The following is a 27229-nucleotide window of genomic DNA, read 5'->3' as shown; positions in this document are numbered from 1 at the left end:
CACGTCCGTGTTTGCCTTTCTTTGAGGCTCTGTCTTTGTAGGCAGCAGCGTTTTTGTATAACGAAGCTTGAGGACAGCTTAGGTTCAGCTGCAGCAATGCATTCTGGGGACATTTGCCTCTTTTGACTGCAGCCCCTCTGAACTTTCTGTGGTTTTGCCTTGGAGAGTTTCCCCCAACACTGTTATGCAACATCCTAAACACTCCTCCGTTTATCACTCCCCTCACGCTGGTTTTGTCACTTGTTTTTCAGCTACATTTTTCTCTTATTTGTGCTGGACTAACATCACATATTTTCCTCTGCATGTCTCCTCCACCCACGGCTCCTCCTCTCACACACACCCACCCACCCACCCACCCACCGCAGTTTCTAATTGGGCTTCATTACCATTTCCTTTCAGTTTTTCCCAGCAGGACTCTCTGACCAGGAGGAACAGCTTTCACTAGTCACACATATACGAACATCACCGTCGTCGTCATCATCATCATCAGAAGCAGCAGAACTTCAAGACTTCAGTGCATCATCTGGTAAAGTTTTGATCCTTTCCTACAATTAAACAATGAAAGCTGCTTGTCAGTGCTTTCATTTCACAGCAAAAAGCTCTTTTTCTCCACATATTGCGTCATGTACTGCGCAGCTATAACTATGAGGGAGAATTACACAGTAAAAATGCTCAAGTATCAAAAGAAGAAGTACACAGCTGCTACACAGTAGAATATAACACAGTTTTTATGTTGCTGTGTTTACAGTACTGGATTATTATCACAGAAAGGAGGTTATCTTTATGCCTCAGCTTTATTTAAATCATCACAGACTGAATCTGAAGCTGTCTGACACTGTAGTACAGTAAAAATAAAACTATGACAATAACAATGGTAACATACTGAAGGAGTATAAATAAAGTAACTAGAATTTGTGTCTACTGTCTCTGCCTAGTTACAGTACTTCCCACTACGAGAGAGTCATAATAAAACAGGCAGCTTTGCCTTTAACAGCCTGATACTGAGTTACAATAAATATGGATAACATCATCAAACTCCAGCTGGCCTGAAGGCAACGTGCCAGACTTTTTACCGAATGGCTGTGGTGCTGCAATAAAACCATTAAACTGCTCTGAAATGTTCATCTGAACCACCCAGGTAGCAAAACTTAAGTTTCCATCAGAGCTCCAGAGCAGTGAAGTGGATTGGGTGGAAAAAAATGCTGATTGGATTTAAAAAAGTACAAAAACAAGGCAGTTACAGTGCTGCTTTGGATAGTGTCTGCATGAAAAAAGGAAAAGATGGTAAGTCAGAGGACTGAGCGATCCTCTCCAGTGAACCTTGTGGTTCACATATTAGTGGCCTATAAACAGCAGATTGAGTTTTTCGTGCTTTTATTGAAACCATAAATGTTTCTAATCATCTGAGGGCTACTGAGGAGTGGTTGCAGACATCTGCTCAGACTCTCCAGTATTTGTTCTCATGTCTGCTCTCTATTTCTGCCAAGAATGCAGAAATGTAACTCATGTAACTCAGTATCCCTCCTCCTCCTCCTTTTCTTTTTCTTTCTTTCTTTCTTTCTTTCTTTTTTTTTTTTTACAGTTTCTCTCTCTAGACTTTCTGCTTTTATCCAACCTTATCTTTCTTTCTGCCCCCTTCTCTCTGTTCCTGCAGCTGTTGTGGAGGTAACTTCCCATTAGGAGACCAACAAGACCCGACTTTTCTCATTATTGTCACACACCGCAAACGGCAGGTTTTCATTACTAAACCTGCTTTCAGACAGCTGTTAGCTTTCCTCCTCCTCCTGCTCTCAGGCAGAGGATCCAACAGTGCAGCTTTTTATCGCCTCTTCTTCTTTGATTGGATCCTGGATGAGAGAAAACCTGGCAGGAAAAGAAAGATAAAGCCTTTGAAGTGCTGCAAGACAAACATATATATATATATATATATATATATATATATATTTTTTTTTTTTTTTTTTTAACAATTTCCACACTTTATAGAGAGTAGGCAACAGAAATTAGCACTTTGATAACCTGAGTGTCTGGGCAGAGTCGTCTGAGGGCCGAGGCCACTTGTGTTCAGGGACGGGCAGGAAGCAGAGGGAGAGAAAGAGAGAATTTGAGTATTAGGTGTGACTGTAAGTCGTTTGTGAGTAGGCCAGCTGGTATTCAGCGTGTCAACAAACTTTTATATGAAACATCTGTTTAGAATATTAGTGTTTTGATTTGTAGAGCTCACTAATCTTTGCTAAACGAGTAGTTGAAGATTTTTTTTTCCACCTCCTGAGCTGGAAATTGTCTATGATGCCTATCATACTACAGCCTGTGTGTCATACAAACGACCTGTTTAGAAATGACTGTTGCTGTAAATCTGTAAACTAGGCTGTTATGTAAATGCAAAGAGTCAAAGAGTTAAAATGACTTCCCTCTGGTCCGGTCTAATCCCCCTGCACCCTGCGTGCTCATGTGGCTTTTTTGCACCGTATACATAAACATGCTCAATTAAGTGTTTTAATATTTTGTTATACAGCTGTGACTTTGTTTTCTGTTGTACATATGAGAACAAAAAAAATTACTTTCTGATCAAACATGATATTTAGTTTGTTTGATAATCAGGTCCAACTAATCCCAAAGGGATTATTTTTATGATTGGAGCGCTGCCTGAAGCGAATTCAGTGAAGCCCTCACAATCTTTACTCTAAATCTAAGACGCTGACATGTTGTCCATAAATCAAACTGTGAGGTGGTGAGTGGCAAAATATTATACTTTTTAACAAAAGCCTCTGTTTTGCATTATTGTTTATAATACTCAAAGGCCAAAAAGATTTCATTGCATTATATTGTTATTGAAGAAGATAGGGTGAAATAAGTTTGGAGCATGTAAATTATGTGTTCTGTAGAGATATTCATGGCAACCTGATGTATTTTACTTTTACTCTGTTTACAATTTGTTTTGTTGTTATTTGAGTTTTGTGACTGATATAAAACTGTCAATCAATCAGTTAGGTTGAGTTTTAAACGAGAGCTTCCACTCAGTAGAGGATGAGACTGTTTGAATCTACTTGACAGATTTCTGTAACTCTCTGTCAGAGTCTGTCTGACGAAAAAACTAATACATTTTTACTGTAAGGGCATAAATCGTGTGTAAATCACCCATTTGGTGTTTATGTATGCTGCAGTTTCCAGAAATTACATGCGCTCTTCATCCCTCTGTTATTTTTATAATGTTTTGTTTTATTTTAGTGGGAGTTGTGGTTTTCTTTTGTTTATTCAGGTCAATATTTCCCATTGTCTGTAATGCAGTGTTACTCGTCCACAGACCTGTTTGTGCTTGTTCATCTGTTTTTTTTCCATTTCTCCTTTTCTCTCAGCCTTGAGACTGCAATGAACTCACTCAGACTCTTGTCCCTGTTCCCCTCCCTCCTCGTCCTACAAGTCCATCTTTCCAACCAGTTAGAGGACAATAAGATCCCCCCCAGTCTGTGTACTGGCCACCCTGGTATCCCAGGCTCTCCTGGGGTTCATGGCAGTCCTGGTCAGCCAGGGAGAGACGGGAGGGATGGAAGGGATGCTGCTCCTGGGGAAAAGGGGGAGAAAGGGGAGAGAGGGGGCCCAGGTACGTACTTATATGGATTTGTGTGTGAGCATGTGATAAGTCGGTGCAGGATTCTCATATTTGTGCACCTCCTCCTCCTCTCTAGGTGAGACAGGAGTGCGAGGCCTGACTGGAGACAGGGGTGACCCTGGAGAAAAGGGGGAAAGGGGGCAGCCGGGCGAGTGTGCAGTGGCTCCTAAATCCGCCTTCAGTGTCAAACTCTCTCAGGGCCAAACCTCGCCCCTGAATGTGGGCGACGCAGTCCGCTTTGACACCATCCTGATCAATGAACAGGGCGACTACAACTCGGAGACGGGACGCTTCACCTGCAAAGTCCCTGGAGTCTACTACTTTGCCGTCCACGCCACGGTGTACCGCGCCAGCCTGCAGTTCGACCTGATGAAGAACGGACACGCTGTGGCTTCTTATTTTCAGTTTTATGGCAACTGGCCTAAACCGGCATCGCTTTCAGGCGGCTCCCTGCTTCACCTCATCCCCGGCGATCAGGTGTGGGTGCAGATGGCTCTCTCAGAGTACAATGGATTTTACTCCAGCACCAAGACAGACAGCAGCTTCACCGGCTTCTTGGTGTACTCGGACTGGAAAAACTCTGCTGTGTTTGCCTGACATGTGCCGCTTTTATTTCCTTACTGAGACATTCTGGACAGACAAGTGAATCATCCGTGACACGATACAGCTGTATTTGTGTAATAAATAAAGAACACACCAGGCAATGTAACCCGAATAGCACATGGTGTACTGAGGCGCACACAATGAACGGTACAGTTTACTCTGTGTCTGTTCTGCACTTTCAGCTTTTAAACTGCTGACAGTTAATTCTTCTAACAGATGTCAGGCCACAAATCCTCAAACAGCCTTTATGCCACTGTTCTATTGCATTTTGTTTCAGTGTCTACAGCTCTAACGCGAGACATTAATAAAATTTTAGACTTTTGAAAACACACTAGACTGAAGTCTGTCTCTGACCATGAATGAAAGTGGATCAGGCATTAGGCTGGAGCTGCACAGTTAACGCCAAACAGGAAAGTCGAGACTCTTTCTGATAACATCCCTGCCTGATTTTAAGAGGGAAAAGAACTCAAATACTTCACTGAAGACAAAGTGCAAATGGAAAACAGTAAAAATACCCCTGATACTGCTATTTTAAAAAAGCAATGCATGAGAATGATTTGAAAAATATACTCTTATAAATGTGTTAAAAGCCCTCGTTCTGCTGTGGATGTAATCTAGTGTAAGCTAATAGGGCTGGTAATAATTATAAATGAATGGAAAATCTGGAACCTGTTTTAACTACTTTATATACAGTCTATTCCCTCATTAATAGTTGCAAATAAATGTATGAGGTTGTGAGATGTTTCAAGAAGGTCAAAAATACAAAATAAAAGTTTTTTGGGTTTAGTATTCTTAACACAAGTAAACACAAAATGCTGTTTGAAAATGAAGATGTTTATTATAAAGAGGGGAAAAAATTCAGACCATCATGCCCTGCGTGAAAAAGTGATTGCCCCCTAAACCTAATGACTGGTTGGGCCACTCTTAGCAGCAACAACTGCAATCAAGCATTTGTCATAGCCGGCAGTGAGTGTTTTTCAGCGCTGTGCAGTTTGAGCCACTCGTCTTTGTAGAATTATGGTCATACAGCCACTTTAGAGGGTTTTCGATCATTAACCACATTTTTAAGGTCATGCCACAGCATCTCAGTCGGATTCAGGTCAGGACTTTGACTAGGTCACAAGTCAAAGTTTTCATAAGCCATTCAGAGGTGAACTTGCTGGTGTGTTTTGAATCAATGTCCTGCTGCAGAACTCAAGTGCGCTTCAGTTTGAGGTCAGGAACAGACAGCTGGACACTCTCCATCAGGATGTTTTGGTAGACAGCAGAAATTATGGTTGCATTTACCACAGCAAGTCTTCCAGGTCCTGAGGCAGCAAAACAGCTCCAGAACATCACACTAACACCACCATATTTTACTGTTGGTATGATGTTCGTTTTATACCAGATGTAATGGGACACAAACCTTCCAAAAAGTTACAATTTTGTCTTCCACAGAGTATTTTCCCAAAAATCTGAAGGGATAATCAAGATGTTTTCTAGCAAAACTGAGACAAGCCTTTATCTTCCTTCAGCGTTGGAAATCTGCCCAGTCTCTTTCTCATAGTGGAGTCATGAACACTGACTATAACTGAGGCAAGTGAGGCCTGCAATCCTTTAAATGTTGATCTGGGGTCTTTTGTGACTCTTGGATGAGTCGTTGCTGTGCTCACAGTGTAATTTTGGTCGGCCTGCCACTCCTGGGAGGCTCTGACTGTGGTTTGCTGGAGTCTCACAGCTTTAAAAATGACTTTACAACCCTTTCAGACTGAGAGATCTCAGTTACTTTGTTTCTCATTTGTTTGCAAATTTCCTTGAATCACAGCATGGCGTCTGGCTTTTGAGAATCTTGAAGTCTACTTCACTTTGTCAGGCAGGTCCTATTTAAGTGATTTCTTGTTTAAGAAAAGGTGTGGCAGGTGTGCCAGGATGTGGCTATAGAAATTGATCATAGCTTTCCAAAGATGCGATACATACCATGGTTGTCATTTATGCTTTTTACTTGCCCTTAATAACACTTGCCTTCATTTAGAAACTACATTTTGTGTTTACTTGTGTTGTTTTTGTCTAATATTTAAATGTGTTTGATGATCTGATACATTTAAGGGTGACAAACATACAAAAAAAAGGGGAAATCAGGAAGGGGGCAAACACTTTTTTTTCACACGACTGTATATTTAATTAAATTTAATGCATTTAATGTAACATCTTAATCTGAAAAGTAAAAACCAAATGTAGTGAAGTCAAAATGTAGTGTTTTCTCTAGTGTAAAGTTGCATAAAGTGCTTTCACATGACATTTCTATGAATAATGCCCAAGTCCTCTGCTTTAATTCCCAAAGGCAGAAAACTACTAAAGTAAATACCCAAATGAAAAAGGCTGGAAAATATTCATTTTCCACCGGATTCATGCTGGGTACCTCTGCCTAATGAGTTCACCAAACGCTCTAAGTACCCTGACAGATACACTACGAGCTGGTTGATGTTAGTCAGCATCTCTCTCTCCTCCCAACAATAATCATGGGTGTGAATTAATCTCATGGTTTACTCAGATGAGCCGCTCCCTCTGTTTCTTGACATCTGGGGCTGAACTGTTTATTTTCTTGAATAAACTCCGACAAGACCAGAGCTCACGAAAGTCTTGTTAGATACACTCAGACATGATGAAATGCTATTCTCTTTTTTCTCTGTCAAACCCCTGCACAATATTAAGCTCCAGATGGGTCCTTCTAACTATTCCCGCTCGGGGATGGAGAAGGATGCGATGAGTTAATAAGTTTTCCCTTGGCGTACGTCAGTTATTTCCATTAGTTCACAGCCTTCATCGCTATGTTGAGGCTTAGAATTGAGGGTAAAGCAGACAGTGACATCACTCCCTGAAATACAGACTGGGCACTTCAGAAAAAGAAGGTGAGAGTCTGACATTTGGATTAAGATGTAGCTGCAGATAAAGAAGCTACAAATCAAAGCACCCAAGGTCTGATTAATGTCCCAAAAAGAAAAGATCTAAAATTAAATTTTTCTGATTTTATTTGTTCATTGAAGTAAGGTCATGATTTACTCTTCCTCGTCAGTAGAAGCAGGATTGAATACACGTGTAGGAGGGAGGTGTAAAAGCAAAGAAGAGTAGAGGTAGTGAAGGTGGATGAGTTTAAATACCTGGTTTCAACCATTCAAAGCAATGACAGAGCACAGGAGAGGTAAAGAAGAGAGTGCAGGCAGGATGGAGCAGGTGGAGACTAGAGTCACAAGTAATTTGTAACAGAAAGATAGCAGCAAGAGTAAAAGAGAAGGTTTACAAGATGGTGTATGATTTGGAGACAGCGGCACTAACAAAAAGACAGGAGGCTGAGAAGGAGGTGGCAGAGCTGAAGATGTGACCACAACACACAGAGTGCAGGGACAGCTCAAGTGTAACAATTTGGAGACAATTAGAGAGCCAAGACTGAGACGGTTTGGACATGTGGAAAAAAGAAATAGCAGATGTATTGGACAAAGGATGTGGAAGATGGAGCTACTTGGCAGGAGGAAAAGAAAAGGACAGAAGAGGATGTTGCATCTGCTGTGGCAACCCCTAAAGAGAGCAGCTGAAAAAAAGAAGAAGAAGAAAAAGAAGAAACTAGTAACATGATTTTAGATTATATTATGCTATACTTTCAGTTTTGTCTTGTTACCCTCTTGTGTCCCATTCCCCTGATTACCCCCATGTGTATTTACAGCCCTGTCATTCTTTTGCTCAAAGCTGCGTATTTTGTCTAGAGCTGATGGAAACACTTCATCCAGCAGGGGGCAGTGTTGCACCGCTATTCAGCACCACTGCCTGCAAACTTCATAGTGTCGTTACTTCACAGTGTCTGGGCAGGACTCATGATTTCAGCCAGCAGTATTGACACTCCTGAGGTGCCTTTATGACGTGTTCAATAGAAGCTGCTGATGTTAAAATAGATCCACGCTGCGCAGGAATGAACATTTTATTAGTTCAGTTTGTGACCCAGTAGCTACTCTCCATCATGTCACAAAGGGACTCCCTTAGTTACTAAACATTTCTTCTCATTTTAACAGAATGTACACTTGACAAGCTAGACAAGAGAAATAAGACACTTTATTTCCTGCTCCTGAAACACAAAAACATAATTAGAAACAATGAAATATTTTAAAATTGTAAACATCAGATTATTTAAGACAAAAACACTTGCATGCATGCATACAAATGTATCTATATTGATAGACCGAATCTATATTAGAGTAACTGTTATCATAAAACAAACCCACATCTGTGAAGCAGCTCAGACGTACTTTAGACAGATCAATACGTGAACCTCGCCAATTCACTCTGTGCTCTTCTCTGTTCATTATGAATGTATGAAAGCTGGTGTAACATTAGGACTCACTGTGAAAATGTGTGAGTACTAAATGGAGTTTTGAACTGGCTGCATGTCAGCATGTAGGCTGAATGATGATTCAACCGCCAGGAGAACTTCATATTTTCACCTGATAGCATCCAGGAGTTTATGAGTTTAAATTGCACCGGATCTTCTCAAAAAGTCTCCTGTCATGCTTCCTGTCATGGTGCAATCTGTCTACCTTGTAAAGAAATTTAGAATTTAAATCCTGTTGTAGAGATTTTCATAACTGTAGGGGTGAACCAGTGTTGTGTCTACACAATACAGAAAACTTAGCAAACAACCAGTTTTAAATTGTATCTTTAATCACGAATAGTATCTGAAAGTCATGCCCTTAAGAAATGGGAACTAAATCCAGCAAAGACCTGACACAGGATCTGAGAGATGTATTTGACCCTTCATTTGATCTACTATCTGCTCGATGAAATGGTCTCAGTGGAAGGATAGTTGTCAAGAAGTGATTCTTAAGAAAGGGAAACGGGCAGAAAAGGTTTTGCCATGCTATGTTACACAAGAACTGGTCTGAAAAATCAGGGGCAACAGGTCTGATGGAGTGATGAAACTTACCAAATTTGAAAGTTTTGGTTCAAAGTGTCATCACTATGTACAGAGGAGCTGAGGAGAGAGGTACAACAGTGAGTGTCTACAGCAATCTGTAAAACACACTGGAGGCTCTGTCGTGGTTTGGGCATCATTTCAGCCGCCGGTCATGGAAATGTCTGTGAGATTGTGACTCTCCATGCAAAACCATTTGACTGTCAATGGTTTCACACTTGAACAAAACAATGATCCCAAACACACTGCTAGTGCAGTGAAACACACACAGTGGACCAGAGTCATTCATGGATTGGCCTCCCCAGAGCTGAACTTCTAAATTATTGACTCAGTGTGGGATCATCTTGACAGATAACAGAACAAAACACAGCCAACATCCAAAGAAGAGCTTTGAATGTCCTTTAAGAAGCCTGGAGAACTACTCCCGAAGACTACTTATATAAATTACAAAAAAAAAACTGTCTAAGAGAGTTCAGGCTGTGTTGAATAATGAAGACAATCACACCAAAGTCTGCTCAGTCTCACATACTGTTTCAATAAATCACTACATCTGTTTTCCCTTTTCCCAGCAACATGTTAAGAAATAAGGAGTGTCTCAAGACTTTTGTACAGTACTGTAATCACATCCTTTATGTTTCTCTTGACCAGAAAGTTTCAATGGGCATAGAAATAACAAACGATTTGGGTGTGTCCCGTCAAAGGGACTTGTACAAACACTTGTACTTTTCTTCACGCTGACATTATGGCCCATTTTCTGTTGATTAGTGTTTTTTAAAAATAGAAGCTGCATTAAATTCACAGAGTCAGTGTTACAAATCATGGGTCTGGATATTTCTTATAAGAACTACATTTAAATCAGCATCACTGCCTATTTTTGTTTTCAGTAGTCTTTCAGCCATAGCAAAAAGTAACAAGTGCTTCTCTTTGGTTTAAAGCTCAAGGTATCACAGTACCACGAAGTATCAACAAAACTGCTGGATCTGCTACCATCCAGCTTCCTTCTTCAGGGGTTACCAGCTTCAGCCTCTGAGCTGCCCATACATCACACACTCTGTTTATTAAAGGCTATCGGGATTAGTTGGATTCATTACACCAAATCTCTTAATTACAGTAGAGTGAGGGTTAGGATTGAGGCTGAGGCTAATGAGCTGCCCCTTTCTTCCTTGTCTCTACACATTACTGCCACACTGGCTCTAAACCTTTATATCTCCTCCAACTGTACTCTTTCAGATCATCTACTTGGGAATATTTCCCTGTTGCTCATGAGGGGGTTAAAGGGTAAAGGTCAGCTCCAGATCAGCGTGATTACTAGCTAATGTAAATCCCCCCATTTTTGCTACAGTGTGAAAAATGAATTTCCAGTTTTTCAAGACACCAAAATTAGCCCATACTTTATGGAAAAGATGTAGAAGGGAAAGGTCAGAGTGAGGGATGGAGATGGTGCTTAAAATCAGAAGAAGTAGAGCCTGAATGAGTCAAAGATGAGTATGCTGGAGTTTGAGATTTTCCCACACTGCAAGACCACCGGGGTCAGAAGGAAGAGGTCAGATCCCCGGAGCATTTTGCTCGCCTCGGTTTACTTCTTCTTGCTCCTCTCCTGACATCAAACTTCCTCTCCTCTGTTAACACCACCCTCATTTGCAACAAACATAAACACTGCTGAGGCTGGGCTCACAGGTCAGGAGACAACAAATAGCACCCGGATTTGCTTTTGGTGTCTTACAGTGTGTTGAGGTTGGGGGTCAGGTAGCAACCTCACCTCTCTGTCATTTAAATAATAAGTCTTATTGTCTCCAGCTGAGCCAGAGCCAGAATGATTTAACAGCAACATAGTTTAACTGTGAAAAGAAACATTAGAATTATATTTATGGAGGTCAAGGTGGACTTTAAAAATCTGAGCAGATGTTTAATATGGAGATATTTTTAGAGGGAACATTGGGAAGGAGAATGAAGCCTCTGAAGCTGTAAGCCACAAGGCTCTGATGAATTGTAGTAGGATTATAGTAGTATTCCCAGCTGGCCATTAGGACCCCTTTCCCTCCTTAATCCTGCAGCCTTTCTGCAAGCCCCAGACACGCACCCTCATTCACAAAGCAGCTCCTTTATCTTCAGAATCAAAAGACGTGAAAGCTAAACTATCTCTGAACTGTTGCATCATCTTTGCTACCATAAGTAAAATAAATGGATAACAAGTCTGTATTACTTTATACATACCCTTCCTGTTAAAAGGGAGTTTTTCCTTCTCACTCTCGCCAAAGTGCTTGCTTAAAGGGCTAATATGATTGTTTTGGTTTTCTCTGTTTTCCGGTATTGTTATAGGGTCTTTACCTTATAAATAAAGCGCCTCGAGGAACTGTTGTTGTGATTTGGCGGAATATAAATAAAATTGAATAGAATTTTCATATAGCGAGAGAAGTACAGGTGTGGGTATTAACAGTAATGCTGGCTGTGATATTTAATGACAGCCACAGTGAACAACACTGCGACTCTCAGTGCTGCGTGTGACTCAGTCAGTCAGTTTTATTTTTTTTAAACGCCTTTCCTGAGTGTGGCTGTTTCCTCTCATGTGCTGCACCTGAATCACAGCTACACTCATTTCCCCAAACCGCCCTTTGTGTCTGATCTGTCACAACAGACGTGAATTATTTTTTTCTTGCAGGAAATAACAGTAACCGTCAAGCTTTTTTAGCCTGTCACATTTTCTTCAGCCAGTTTTGACCAACTTCATGGTCACAGTACTAAAACATGGAAAAACACAGGATGTTCATTCACAATATTTATTTTCTTTTTAGTTTTAATATACTTTTTGCATCTGTGCTCACTTGGAAACATGTTTACAGAAACAGCATGAGGCATTCAACCAGAGGTGGTACCTCCTTCCTGAGGCTGGATCTTCCCTCAAAACTCACCTGAAGGGAGATTTAGCCTATTTTAGAGCCTCAGTCCTGAAATGACTGATGTCATCAACTGTCCAGAGTTGCATCCTGTGCAGTTCACTTTGTACAGCTGGCAGATTTTGTGCCTTATGTAAAAAGAAATGTATTAAGATCGACGTCAGAGCAAGTTGTCTGTTTCACATTTGTAAATTTAAAAGCAAATCTTATCTTCTATTATTTATCTTACCTATTTGTTCTTTCAACGACTGTGGAATAAAAAAGCCTAATGAACAATACTTCAGGTATCAAGATATATCTTGCACGACTGATCAGATCAGGCAATGTTTTTCAATCTTCTGTTGTAGCCTCAGTTTCCTGTTCTTAGCTGACAGGAGTGGCACCCAGTGTGGTCCTCTGCTGCTGTTGCCCATCTGCCTTGACATGTTGTGCATTCAGAGATGCTCCACAGGATACTACACACCTTTCACAGGATGCCTTCCTATCAGTTCAAAAGGGTCTGACCATTCTACTTCAACCTGACTTCATCAAGACATTTTCACCCCGAGAAACTGCTGTTCACTGGATAATTTTCCCTTTTTCAGACCATTTTCTGTAAATCCTAGAGATGGTTGTACGGAAAAACCTAAGACCGGCTGATCAGGGTCACCTAAAATGACCTTTTCCTCCATTCTGTTGCTCATTTTGAACATGGTTGTCAAGATGCCTAAATGCACTGAGCTGCAGCCATGTGGTTGTCTATAGATATTTGCATTAATGAGGAGCTGAATAGGTGTACCTAATAATCAGTTTTCTATGAAACCACACATCTTTGCACTGCTGGTTGGACAAAACATTTTAAGATGGTCTTAAAACTTATTTTTGGTGTTCAATGCCATGCTATAGATTAATGAATTAATGGGTTGTTTAATAAAATCCTCGGCAGGTAAAATCGTACAAAAACATTCACTTGGATGAAGGAAGATGAAGAGCTTCAGTTTCAGGGATTGTTATTTTATTACAAACACAAGACAGTCACATGGCAATTTAAAAAACATAACACATTCATGTCGTTAACTCACGGTCCTTCACTGCTCACACAGTTCATACATTCAGCAATCAGCATGTGTTTCTACCCACTGCAATCTTTAGTTAGGACTGCCATTGGTGCTTTAGAAATACCTGAGAGCGGTCTATTCTGACTACAGGCTCTAGAATCATGAATAATCTTCCAAATTGACACTGAGACCGCTTTCACCCGCAGTAGAAAACGTGACATCATCAGTATTTTCCATTACACAACTCGAGCCCCTGCAAATTCTTCAGAAACTGCAATTTAAATTACACAAAATCAGGATTTTTATACGATCTTGTAAGAAGGCAAATCTGATCAAATGACCAGTGGCATTTTCTTCTTTCTCCATATCTGACTCTACACCACCCACCATCAATAAAAATGCAATAACTGGTGACAAAATATTGTCCTGTAAACTTTTAACATAAATCAATTTTAATATTTTAAATGAAACAGAAAAAAAGGGAGAAACAACCGCAAATTAAATTGCAAAATCCTTATTTGTTTATGGTCCTTTTATACCACAGAAATCTGTTTTACAGCAATGTCAAAAGAAAGGGAAAACCATTTATGGATTACTTGTCAGTTGTGACTGTAACTCACCTCTGGCAGAGGACAGGAAAGAGCCTATCAGCTGGAAGAAATAAGATACAATAAATGGAATCAAGCCTGACTGGAAAGACAAAATGGTGAAGTGGTTCACAGAATCTGGTCAAAAGGGTGAAAGCTGCATTTATACATACAACATTCATGCGTACAGCATGTGGAATTATGTGTTCACTAATAAAGTAAAAGCACAGTATTAGCTTCCTTCCTTCACAGCTTGCCCCACTGGAATCACAACAATTTAAGACATGAGTGGTAGAAAAGCTTTTTTGGCAATGCCTGAGGCTCAATGTAGCAACACTGGAACACGAGAGATGCACTGAAGGTGAAATTTGGACCAATTTTACTTTAATTTAATACTCCATTTGTGCCAGGGAAACTTAAAACAAACAAACAAACAAACAAACAAACTATTTTAAGAATATACCAGACCTCTTAACCACCTTGTTTTTGAGCATTCAGTTGACCAAACCTAAGAACTCTGAGTGGTCAAATGCACTGCATCTTAAAAGAAACCCACCAGTAAACTGAAAAATTCTGTAAAAGCACACAAAACACAGCAGAAACTGAAACAACACTGTTAAAGGAAAAACTAAAGGGGAAAAAAACACCAAAGAAAACTAAAGTGTTTTTGGGAAGACAATAAAGTGACAGGACAACTGTGGAAGTGACAAGCTAACAGTAAACAGCTAACAGCAAACATACATCTACAGTACTGTATGAATTGTGTGATTAAAACAATTCATACAGTACTGTATGAATTGTGTGATTAAAACAATATATACTGCCTTGCATTGCTTCTCCTATACAACGATAATGAATCTTTTGCTTCTGTCGAGTGTGTCTCAGTGCAATCCGTCACGTTTTGGTTTCTGTAACTTCCACAGCTGCTGCATCAAATAGTTGTTTCCCCAGAAACTAAAAACTTTAATTCTTTTTAGCTTTTGCAATGTTTTTTTCTATTTTTGTTGTATTTTTGCAGTCTTTTCTTTCTCTATTTGCTGATGTTTCTTTAGTTGCAGTCTGTTTGACCTCTCAGGGCCACTGTAGTTATCATTTTAAATGGGTAGCAGGCAGTCAGCAAGGTTAATACTGGCAAACAGCTGATGCGTGGCTGATTAATCAGTGCATCCCTGTGGCAAACAGCAACAGACACAGCTTACTCTTAGAGACTTGCCCCCAAACTCAAGACTAACTCTAGGATTTGAGTATGGATTTACACTGGGAGGGCAAAAATTAAAGCAAAGCTCAAACACACACACACACACACACACAGATGCACACGTGACTGATATTTAAAGCATTGTAAGCATTGCATCCCTGAACAGAGATCATTCTGAAAGTTGATTTTTTACACTTCTAGCTCCTTGGGTATAAAGTTTATATGATGCCTGAAGGAACGGAGTGGAAAATAATGCGTAGAATTAAGCAAGCAAGGCGTACCCACGCCGCTACCTCACCTAAACTACGGAATATTCTCAGAAGTGAGAACAGAACTAATTCTGATATTTTCCAGGGGGTCATGTGAGAAAAAGAAGCTTGTGTTTACATTTTTGATGCAAAATGCACAAAGAGGTGCTTACAGCTGAAAAAACAAAACAAAACATCTGGCTTTCTCTCAAAATGTATACAGCTGTATCACTTTTGTGATGCATCATGGCACAAATATTGTGCACATATAAATATGTTGACTTCTTGCATACTCACAGAAAATATTTACCATGAGAACTTGTACATACTATGTGTTGTTTACATTTAGTGTATAGTATGGAATCAGGGCACAACATGCGCTGTTAATGTGTGCACGCATCTGACACCAGAAGACAACCTGGTGACTTTTTGTTTTCTTACTATCATTAAATCTCTCAATTCCCAAATAATCCAGAGCTATCCAGTATGTTTAACAAGTCTGGTCTTTTCACTTAAGTCCCATTTAAGTGAAAAGACAAAAAAGAAATCTTTAAATAGTAAAGCTCACTGGTGGTAAAACTTATACATGTAGATACTGATAGGCTGTGAGGCTACTTGGCATCAGACACCGGTTCATCCACTTTGGCTGGTCCCTCATAGATACACGTCCATGGTGTTGAGGATCATTTGCCGACAGAGCGGGCAGTTCTGCTGGTAGATGGGCTGCCTTAAAAGAATGTGTGTACAGTCTCTACACAAGCAGAGGTGTCTGCAAGGCAGCAGCACCACTGTCTTGGCACAATCCTGACAAATCACACACTTCTTCCTCTCCTCCTGTTCCTTCAGCAGAGTCAGCAGACTCTCAGCTGGCAGAGGTTTACCATCTTCGCCTGAACATGACTTCTTCTTTAGCTGCTTGTCTGTGCTGGAGGAGGGTAAAACTGGATTGAGCACCTCCTGGTGGGCTCCATCTCCTGCTCTACCATCTGGTGGGTCCCGCCTCTCTTCCCCAGGGTCACCGTCACCTCCAGCTCGGTTGTTGCTGTTATTGTTATTGTTTTGCCTGTGAAGATGTGGTCGGAGCATCATGCCAATCAGGCTGCTTTGGTGAGACAACTGCTGCCAAAGTCGTCTCTCCAGTCGGTAGATGTGATAGAGGATCCTCTGCAGGTACTGCACGTTACGGCGTATAAAGTGAGGCAAGCACAGTAAGGCTGAAGTGATGCAATTGAGAGCCAAACATAATCTACGGAGAAGTGAAAAGGAGTTTATATATTCTAGAACGCGCACAGCAATCTGTCGGGACAGTCCCGGGTTTAGGTAAGCGGTGGTGGCCAGTGCAATAGTAATGGTGAGCACGAGGCCGTAGATGTTCAGTATGAAGATGCTAATGAACATGTGCACCAGTGAAACCAGGAAGTCCAAAACCATCTTGCAGGGTGTCCATAGCAAAGCTGATGTGCCGGCCAGGCTGCTGTACAGAAAGGTGAAACAGGTCAACGTGAGCTCCAGCGCCTTCTGCAGTGGGGTGGAAACCGTCTGCCACATGCTGACCAACGCCAAGTAGACGTTCTGGGTAGCGATAAGCACAAAGTTTACCACTGTGTTGGTAAAATAGACCACCAGGCTGACAGCGATGCCACAGCCCTCAATCACTGACAGCAGCCCTCGACACAAGTGCTCCTTTCCACGCAGTAGGACGTGCATAGACAGGTAACCCACCATCTTCAAGCTCTCCAGGAGCCCCTCCAGAGCCAGCAACAAGCTCCCCAGATTAGCCACAGTGCTGTGAGCTAGGTTTGATGTCGCCTCCGCGGTGGACACAGCGCAAAGCAGAACGAGGTTTCCCAGCTCCAGCACCGAGTTATAAAGGAGGCTGGGCAGGCTGGTTATGAAGGTGATAACTGCCAGGAGAGTATGCACCACGGTGTGGACGATGACAAAGTTCAGGTCCAGTAGTAAGCAGAGAGCATCCAGACATTTTCCTACAGTGGATATGACAAAGTTCACCAAACCCATGGTAATATTTCTGTAAAGTATTACTGTTTACCACTCGGTGCTCTCAGGTTGTATCCACGTTAAGTCCATTTCTCCTTTCTTTGCTTTGAGTTACATATTGTTGGTCCTCTCAATCAGCACACCATTCTTCGTGTCGCTGAACATCAACGTCTTTATTTTTCATGTTTTCCCCATGTTTCATGCACTGAAATAACGACATAACACAGCAAACACGCGCTGCACAGGCGGATGTTTAGTTTCAAAAAAGCTCCATACACTTCCGTTTATATTCCAGGTTTCGTTTTGTTGGGTGTCCGGTCAAACTACCATCCAAAAACACTTCTCCGGCCCAACGACGACTTTATAAAACGGCCGAACCCATAAACAAAATCAAGAAAAACGGGGAAAAAAACAGACAAAAGGTTTTGGAGTCTTTACCATCATTACTGTATCCGCCATATTTGTTTTGGTCGAGTGAGCTTACGTATGCGCGTCGTTACGCTGAGCATGCGCACAGTGTCCCCGGTGTTTACAAGCGGGAAAAAAGTGGGTTTAGAAAAAAAGTCGCACATTCAAAACATATTATAAATATATGCAGAAATAAAATTACGCATTGTCCATAACATTGATAAAATTGACTTAATTAAACTAACTTTTTTGGGGGTTTTCACACCTTCTTTTATTTTTTTAATCATTTTTATTTGTTGTTGCTCTTTTTCATTATTTTTAAACTAAACAAAATTTACGACACTGAATGTTAATGTGACTTCTAGCATTGGTGAGAACAGTAATAATAACAACTGATAACAGAAAAATAATAAAAAAATATATATATATATGAAAGAAATATTAGATATCTGTGGAGTGTATATAAAAGATGAACACATTTCAAGGTCTCATGAGTGAACCTCATGTTCTGCTTTAAATCTACATTCCCTCTCATGTCCAGAAACTTCTCTGCTTTCAAAATGAAGTTATAGTCTACATCTGTGAAAATGACCTGGATCATCAGGAAGCACATTCCTAATGAGTTTATGGTTTTTCCTGCTAGTTTCAAATCTTACTAAATACAGAATTATTTTAGGCTTGTGATTTATAGTCAAATAATCAGACCCAGCCAATATACCCCCAATAAATTTCTGAATTATCTTGGATAAAAAGGCTGATGGTTTTCTTTACTCATTTCAGTTATTACCAGCAAAATAGTTGCATGTTTAATCATCTGGGAATTTACCCAGATTTATTTATTTATTTAGACAGAGATCTTGACCTTGACCCCCCCCCCAGTGTTCAGCACAAAGTTACGCCCATGCTTATAGTCACATTTAGAGTTAAACGATCAACATCTCCTGGGTCTAGGTGCGGCTTGCCCCTCTGGGGGCGGGGGTACCTGGACCTGGGATATAGAGTATGTTTGGGGAGTGCGACTGTCTGTGCAGTGTCTATTTGTGTCTGTCTACACGTTGGGTGAGTGCCGAGTATTTGGTTGTGCATATGGGGGTGGGAATGCACGTCTGTGTCCGCGTGTGCCTGTTTGTCTGTGTCTATATGTCAGGTTGGGTCTTAGACCCAACCTCTCTGGGTACATCTCAGGCCCTCTAAAGTACGGAGGCCTATCTCCCCTCACCACACTCCCTGCCGGTGGCTGATGCCCTTAGACGTTGGTGTGTTGGTGGTCCTTGTCATCTGGGGCTGGGCGCTCATGCATGTACCGGCTCACTCCTGGTGGCCGATTGGCGGGGCCGGGCGCCTGTGGCCCGGCTGGGCTCCTTCCGGGGGGTGGGATGCCCTCAGGCCTCTGGCCTCTGGGCCTGAAGCTCGGTCCTCTCTGGCACAGCTGGCTGCCGGCGGAGCCCGCGGGCACGCCACTGCAACCCCCTCTGGCCTCTGCTCCGTAGCTGCGGGGTGACCTCTCGTTTGGGGCTCTACTCAGCTCTTCCCGGGAGGGTGGCACGGTTCCCCCCCCCTTTGGTGGTCCTCCTCGGGTCCTTGTACTCTGGGGCCTCTGGATATCTGGGGCCTGGATCTCCTCCATACCTGCTTCATACCCTGGTGGACGGGGCTATGGCTCCCCACACTCCCTAGCAGATCGTTACATGGAGAAACCTTTGGAATACAAGCATGCTGATCCACACAGGTATGCACACAGGTGTACACACGGGTGTTCACAGACGCGGACTACACCTTTCTTGGCTGCTGCCTCAAAGCACATTGTGCGCTGTCTATCTTGCGTGCTGCACAATATCGTTTATTATTTAGTATCTACTGTTATCTACTGCTAGCTAGTTTATTGTGATGGTGCTGTTTTTATTATGTTGCTCTTTGTTGTTTGCTTTCTCTTCTGTTTTTTTTCTCCATACAGGTGATCCAGGCGTTTTGTTTGTTTGTTTGTTTTTTCCTTTCTTCCCCCCCTTCTCACCGTCTCTTCTCCCCTTTGGTTTTCTTTCTCTCCCTCTCTTTCTTTCATTCTTTCTCCCTGTCCTATCCCCCAGTCACGTCTGTCCCGTTTGTAGCAACCGAAAATAAAATAAATACATAATTATAATAAAGGTCAATCAAATGGACCAATATGGCAAGGCCATGATGATCCACTTGGTAAAATAAATCCGCTTGGCATCTTTCTTGGCCTTAAGACAACAATTCTGATGGCTAAAGATCCAAACGGGACACAAAAAAAAAAAAAAAAAAAAAAGAGTTAGTTATTTTTAGACAAAGAGTTAAACGATCAAAATGATTTGTTGGAAGACAGCCTGGAGAGATGAAGGAATATACTGAAGAGGAGAAGAATGAAAGTCTGTGTGAATGAGAGGGAAGCAGGTGCAGCAGTGAAGATGCAAGGAATAGAGGTAGCGAAGGTAGATGAATTAAAATCTAAAGCATCTAAAGCGACAGGCAACACGCAGGAGAGGTGAAGAAGAGAGGGTGCAGACAGAGTGGAATTGTGTCTGTGGTGGAGAGGAGTGATTTGTGACAGAAGGATAACTGTAAGACTGAAAGGGACGGTTTACAAGATGGTAGTGAGATCTGCTACGATGTATGGTTTGGAGATGGTGGCACTAACAAAGAGACAGGATGCTGAGCTGAAGATGCTAAGATTTTTGAATGGGAGTGACCAGAATAGACGGGATTAGAAATAAGTACATCAGAGAGACAGCTCAGGTGGAGCTGGAGTTGGAAAGGCAAGGCTGAGATGGTTTGGCTATGTGCAAAGAAGGGATAATAGATATATTAGACAGGGTTTTGAATATGGAGATTCATGGAAGTAGTGAAAGATGACAGGCAGAGGTTGGTGTGACGGAGGAGAATGAGAGGGATATTGTGAGATGGAGGCAGATGATCCACTATGGCAACCCATAAGGAAGCAGCTGAAACATGAACAGTGTTTATTTAACATGAAAAATGCTTTTCTTTCTTTTTAAAAAAAAAAAAAAAAAAAGAGTAATTGTTAATTAGTATATACGAGCTTTAATTTGCATCCTATTTGCTATATCAAATATTCACACTGATGATGTAGAAGTCTCAAAAACTTAAGTATCAAATCCAATAATCCCATCCGGAGCTCAGTGTTTTTCACTTCCACTTGCTGGCAGCCTTTGAGCCCTTGAAACAACTTGGTTGAGATATGGAAAAGATCGTGGACAGGCCTGTTAGCACAGCAACCCTGCTACTTACAAATGATGCACTGGGATGATGATCACTCTCACTTATATCATGATGCAGTGCGTCACAGCACACAGGCCAAATGAAACCCTGTGTTTAAATTAGCCACGCCAGCGGCTTTGACAAAGCATAACTAATTGACGCCGCAGGGATTGGAACATGTTGATGATAACACTAGCCACATAGGAGAAGAGTTTTTTTGAAAGTATTTTTGAATATGTTTTGTTCATTTTTTGGTTCCAAATATTTTTAAATAAAATATTTTTTTATATGTGTATCTCTAATGTTGTAGGGACAAACATTCACAGTCATGCAGTGGAGATCTGTTTCCTTTTCTTGGGACAAAAATAAGTCCTTACAGTATTTTGCATCACACTTTACATTGAAGATGTGGGTTGTGGTCAGGAAATGATTTAAGGATTAAGAAAGTCAGTTCCAGTTACAGCTGCCTAGGAAATCCACTCTTCAGTACTCTGACCTTTCATCACCATATCTTGCATTTTCCTCAAGCCATTCCATTTACATTAACAGATATATCCTCCCATTACATCAGCTACTTCAGTGACAATGAAACAAAAAAAGAATTGCGGTCCTGAACAATATCAAAACAGTTTCCTTCCTTGCCTTTTGCCTCATCCTCTCCATCTGAGCCATTCAGCGCTGGACTTTGTTCCTCGCAAAGGGAAACTCTATCTGATATGATCATGGGAAATCCTGCTCTGAGCCTTTGGATGCCCGACAAACAGCATTTGTTTAAGCATTTAATGATGCAGCAGGGATACACGAGGTAGTGCAAGAAGCTATAAAAGGTCTTGTGCACTACTTTGTCTCTGGCGGAGAGCTTCTAGACCTACTCCTTTTATGGTAGCTAACCTTCCCTCTGGTCCGAAAGCAGACCCTTAGTCAGTTTCCTTTGTTTGTTGACTGGTCAACCAAATCCTTCCCCTCTAAAAGACGAGATGAAACAAAGGGTGGCTTTCATATGGAATCGTATGTAGAATTTCTATAAGTTTTCTTAATGTACACTACATAGAGTTGCTTCATTTTCTCTCATCAGTCAACAGACACTGTAGATTCCACTTTTTTATATGAAAAAAACCTCCACTTGCTACCATTTGTCTTCAACTCAGAGCTGTAAGCTGCCTCCTCAGAACTGTTTAGCTAAAATGAACATACAATGTCAAAAAGGACATAAAAAGGTCATGCAGGGACATGGGGGTGGGGCTTGCACAGGATGAACTGGAGACACTAAGACAAACATTTGAGGATCCACAGATATCCAATCTGGAGCTTCACACCTGCTGGGACATTTCCACCCATTAAAGAAACTCCCACAGAATAACCTTTAACTCCATTGTGTGGGTGATATGGATAAAACTATACGCATCTATTCACAGATCTATGTGAACTATCATGAATATCATGTTAATTCTACACTGCCAAAACAAATAAGTAAGGATGGACTCGACCACACTTCAACGCTTTTCATCATCTTTATTTATAGTTGCTTGTTCCTTACACACCACCAACAACAACAACGCCATTCAGGACCCAGTTCACTCTTACAAGCGGGGGAGGCATGATGAGCTAATGCAGCTCAGATGTGTCAGCGTCTCCCGCTGCCACGCCATGAACCACCCCCCACTGCAGCTGACTTCAGAAATATAACCGCATCACAGACAGGAGAGCTCTAATTTGTCTTAATTTGTCATGTACTGGTACATAACAAAAGTATATAGTTGAAGGGAAAGTTGGACAGGACATAAGTAATCAATGGAGGAATGGCCTACCTCTGAATCTCCTGTAAAAAATATGTATACAACTGCCAGCCACTTCTTTAGGTACGCCTGTTCAACAGCTTGTTAATGCAAATATCCAATCAGCCAGTCACATGACAGCAGAACAACAGTTGTCTCAAGGTGTTTTATATTGTAAGGGAAAGACCCTACTATAGTAAAGAGAAAACTCCAACAATTCAGACAATCCCCTGTGAGCAAGGAGGTCAGGAGACAAGGGAGAAGGACAAACCTTTCTCTCCTCTTACTGGAGTTACTGGTGTGCTTTATTAGATACTAAACTGTTTTGCTTTATTCAGAAAATCTGAAAAAAATGTGTGCTGTGTGAGAGTGGTTGTCACTGCCATAGCTGAAAACAAATGAGGCTGGACATGAAAATTTATTACCCATCAATGAACTGTTACAGAATGGACAGAAATGTAGACAAGGCGAAGACGACTTGCTAAAGTTTAAAACAACTAACAGATCGGGGAAGAGTATAGTTGCAGACTGTCATAAGAAGCCTTGATCTGTGGGTGAAAGGCAGCCGTCGTGTCTGCCTTACCTGGGCGGAGGCTACTCATCACCAGTCAACGGCAATACTTAAGGACCAGTGCAGCCATCCAGACTCCACCAGATTACCACTCTCTTAGAGCGGTAAACAGGCTAGTTGTTGGTGATACCACGTCAAGTGTGTAATTCTGTTTCTCCTCCTTTCTCTAGTGACTTAGCCAACCCCGGATCACTGCCTGACATTCACCTTTTCAGGAACACCTGCTATTACTACAGATCAAACTCAACCACTGGATCACCACTCCTGCTCCTCCTGCCTCCCACCCTCACCTCAGTAACTCGCGGATCTAAGGCTTCTCCTCTGCACCTCTGCCCCCTCCCCCACATGTTTGCACTGAGTAGGAGATGCTCCGTATGTCATTGTACATCTGTATAGTGACAACAAAGGCATTCTATTCTATTCTATTCTAGAGCTTATTCTACATCTCACTGTCTTGCCTGAATCCTGCTCTTGAGTCCAACCAAGTAAGTTGCAAAACATGACAGCTGACCATGTTCATCCCTTTATCACCACACTCTAGCATCTTCTGATGGCTGTTTTCAGCAGGATAACGCACCTTGTCACAAAGCTGAACTCATCTCAAACTGGTTTCTTGAACATGACAATGAGTTAACTGTGCTTAAAAGTCCTTTTTTGTCACCAGACCTCAATCCAGTAGAGCAGATATGGGATGTGTTGCAGTAAGAGAGCCTTATCATGGATGTAGACCAACTGTGTGATGCTACGATGTCAATATGGACCAAAATCTCAGAGCAATGTTTCCAGCAACTCGTTGAATCTATGCCACATAGACTTAAAGCAGTTCTGGAGGCAAAACAAAAGGTGGTCCAGCCCAGCACTAATGGTGATAATGGTTGTATTTTTTCAAACAAAGTACATCATGTCAATGTTTGTCAAAGGCATAACAGAGCCTAGCACCCAGCTTTGAGCATGCCTTCCAAAGTGTTTATATATGCTTTGTTTAGCGAAATTACAAAAAGTCATCTGTGGATGATGTGCAGTTTGCTAACCATCAATCCAACCTCTGTCTGCCTCCCACCTACATCAAATAGATGAGATGCTACTTGCTGAATGAAAGTTATGACTGCAGAATCATCTAGTATGCGAATGAATGAGAAATAGAACCCTTTTAATTATACCAACAATGGACTATTTTGTAACACTTGTTCACATAGTTTACCCCAGCAGACTGCAGCATAATCACTCTGGTGACCACACACTGTCGTAAAACATCAACAGAAGCTGCCTTTTTTCTGCTCCTGCGTAGTGATTCATCCAAGTGAACTCTCAGGTATTTTCACTGCTGTACCATCGCCACACATCTCCCCTAATGGACAGAGTAGTAGTAGCGTTAATCCTGGACCTCCTGAAGTCCACCACAAGCTTTCTCTGGTGTTGAGCAGCCAACCACCCTAAGGTACTTTTTGCTATCCTGCTCCCTGATGCTTCAACAGCTGTGTAGAGAGCATTTGGGGTTTAAAAATACAAAAAAAAAAAAAAAAACAACCCGATACTGGGGTGTAAATATAGCCTTGTGCAATTCATTCAGATTCCTGTGCTTAATCAGTTTTAAACTATGAGATTTAAATTGATTTCCAAAGTTCAGATTTCTGCATTTTACAGACCTGATCCACTGAGGTTCATTTTAGGAGGCAAACTACATCACTTTCTCCACGGTTTTGAAATGTGCTGTTGTGGCTTTGACTTCAACTTTTGTGTTCCCAGATTCTGTGGTTTATTTTGAGATTCACTGATGTCTTTGGCGGCTGGCCAGTGCACTACACTCACATCAATTTACATTTAGATTACATCTGTTTGTGTGTATGTGTGTGTTTTACACAGAGCACAGGGGGTAGGCGGTGGATTTAAGACTTCTCTGGGAAAACACAAACTCCAAACAGTAGAAATCACTGGAGTGCAGACTGGTCGAGACCCAAAGCAGGACCCCACATTCCTCTGTAACCCTCTGCCTCAGGCCTGCTGCCTCTGCAGCTCATTCAATGGGCGAAAGAGGCAGCGAGGGAAAACTGCAAAAGAAGGTGAGACAAAAGAGATGGCAGGAATGTTTCTTATGTGACTCACAGAGACGTGACTGGGATGACCAAGAGGTCCTTCAGCGTGACGCAGATGGTCTTTCAGTCACGTCTTTTCAGGGTCTCTTCTGCACATCTGCAGGATGTCCATCAGTTTGTAGGCAGCAGTAGCAGCTTCCTTCTTCATGACTCATCACTCTCTCCGAGAACTCACTAAGATCCTGCGTGAAATCATACAGCTAGTCTTTTAAAAAAAAAAATCGTTTTATTAGTCATCACTTTAATCATCGAGTCAAGCATCAAATACGTTTTTTTTTAATCACTCCTACCTCACCCAGATGGTCTAATACTTTTAAACACCTCTGCAACTAAGAACAGAAATCCTGTTTAATCTGATTCTTTCTCTGTGTAGGTATCAGGAATTGATTTTTGAAAGGTTTCAGTGTTTCAGTCCATTCAACTTACACAACCAGATCTGATAGGAAAATGCTCGCAGTACAAAATGTACGAAACGTAGCTGCTTCACAAAAACGCTCTCCGACTGTGAGAGGTTTCTGTGTCAGAGCAAAGGACAGATTAGGCATTAACTGACATTAAGACAGATGAGGGGTACCACATGCCCCAAAATTAAGCCTCAACTGGAAAATACTACATTCTGCACTGACGGAAAAGTGACTGACATCAGCAGAAACAAAGAAGAGCAAAGAACTCAGTGGATGAAAGCTGTAACTAACCAATGTGTGGAGTTTTTTTCTTCCGAGTAACTGAAATGTGATTGATGAGCGATTAAAAGGTGCACCCCTGTGATGGGATGTTCTTTGTGATTAAAGCTGCATCCAGCATTACATCACAGTTTTATGGGATTACTACACAAAGAAGAACAGAAACGATGAAAAGGGTGTCCATAGGCTTGTTTCTCTTTACACAGTGAATCAGCTGTTGAGTATTGGTGAAAGACTATTATCAGCTGTACCCTGACAGAGCTGTGGTCACCACAGCCGGTAGCTCTGCATGTTTGATTTTGGTAGACCTTGTTAAGCCACACTACACTATTGAATCAGCATCACCATTAGTAACATTTTAAAAGTATCTTTTGATTCGTGTGTAAGATGCTTCTTTTATCCTCATTTTCATTTCAAACTACTCTATGAAGCAACAAACTGAATTTATGTGCCTTTGCTTCGAATCAGAAGATGTGAAACACCAGGCCTGAACACTGAAGAAACATGTCAGTGGTGGGTGGATTTATTATGATTAATGCCACCATTACATATAATCACCATGGTGAAGCAATGCTCAGTTCTTGGCCCGTGTGGTTATGAAAGTGGTTCTTTGTCACAATCCCTGTTGTTGTGACGGAGTTTAGAAGAAATTCAGATTACTCTCCCACTCCTTCCCCGAGCCCCCTCGCCATACCAGCCGCTGCCGAAAAGCCCCCCTTCCCGTCCACTGGAGTAACTGACAATAGCTGTCTCTCATGTTGGGCAGACAACCCCCAAAACAACTTGCTCTTGAGTGTGGCCTTCGGAAAGAGTGACTCTTTTTCCTCTCTTTCCTTCCTCTATGGCCGTCTTAGCCCAGCAGCATATCTCTCTGTACAAAAGTGATCATCCATCACTGAGGAATGGCGTACAGGGGTGCAGGGTAAGGGCACGCTCAAGTCAGTGCGTGAGAACAGGAAGTCTTCACAAGCCAGGATCAAGGGTAGAATTAAGCATTAGATAAAGGTGGAGATCAACTACTTCTACCTTTTAAAGATAAAGCGATAAAGCATCTTATATGTCTACGAAGAAGAAGTAGTTTTGACATTTAGGTAAATACGTTTTATTCCGTTTTTTAAATTTTTGAATAACACAACTTTCTTTCTCTGTACGTGCAGGTGCAAAGCAGATGCTCTGAGTAACATGTAAGAAAATATTCCACCCTAAAAGAACTCAGTAGCTGCTGGTCACCTTAAACTCATCCTTAGTATATGAAAACAGCCAGGTTACCAAGACCAAACTTCACCTGCCAGCATCTCTAAAGACCACAGATTTATACATTTTAACATTTAAACAAACACAAGACAGTAAAAACCAG

At 41.6% G+C, this 27229-nt stretch overlaps 2 protein-coding genes across 2 annotated transcripts; one reads left to right on the top strand and one right to left on the bottom strand.

Annotated features, from left to right (window-relative positions):
• The first annotated feature begins 337 nt into the window (after positions 1 to 337).
• Positions 338 to 4541, top strand: c1qtnf5 (C1q and TNF related 5). Its single transcript, XM_084951584.1, has 3 exons — positions 338 to 526; positions 3354 to 3598; positions 3684 to 4541. Exons 2-3 carry the CDS (start codon positions 3367 to 3369, stop codon positions 4202 to 4204), a joined length of 753 nt encoding a protein of 250 aa, XP_084807710.1. The 5' UTR covers positions 338 to 526; positions 3354 to 3366; the 3' UTR covers positions 4205 to 4541.
• An 8471-nt stretch (positions 4542 to 13012) lies between these two features.
• On the bottom strand, positions 13013 to 17596 carry rnf26 (ring finger protein 26). The gene has a single exon (XM_084951672.1). The coding sequence runs from the start codon at positions 17127 to 17129 to the stop codon at positions 15765 to 15767; it is 1365 nt and encodes a 454-aa protein (XP_084807798.1). The 5' UTR covers positions 17130 to 17596; the 3' UTR covers positions 13013 to 15764.
• Between the last annotated feature and the right edge of the window lie 9633 nt (positions 17597 to 27229).

The sequence above is a fragment of the Perissodus microlepis genome, chromosome 14, assembly GCF_051167445.1.
Source record: "Perissodus microlepis isolate ML-2025 ecotype Zambia chromosome 14, ASM5116744v1, whole genome shotgun sequence".
NCBI lineage: Eukaryota > Metazoa > Chordata > Actinopteri > Cichliformes > Cichlidae > Perissodus > Perissodus microlepis.
Note: the sequence above shows the minus strand (reverse complement) of the source record. Positions and strands in the feature narration are given on the sequence as shown.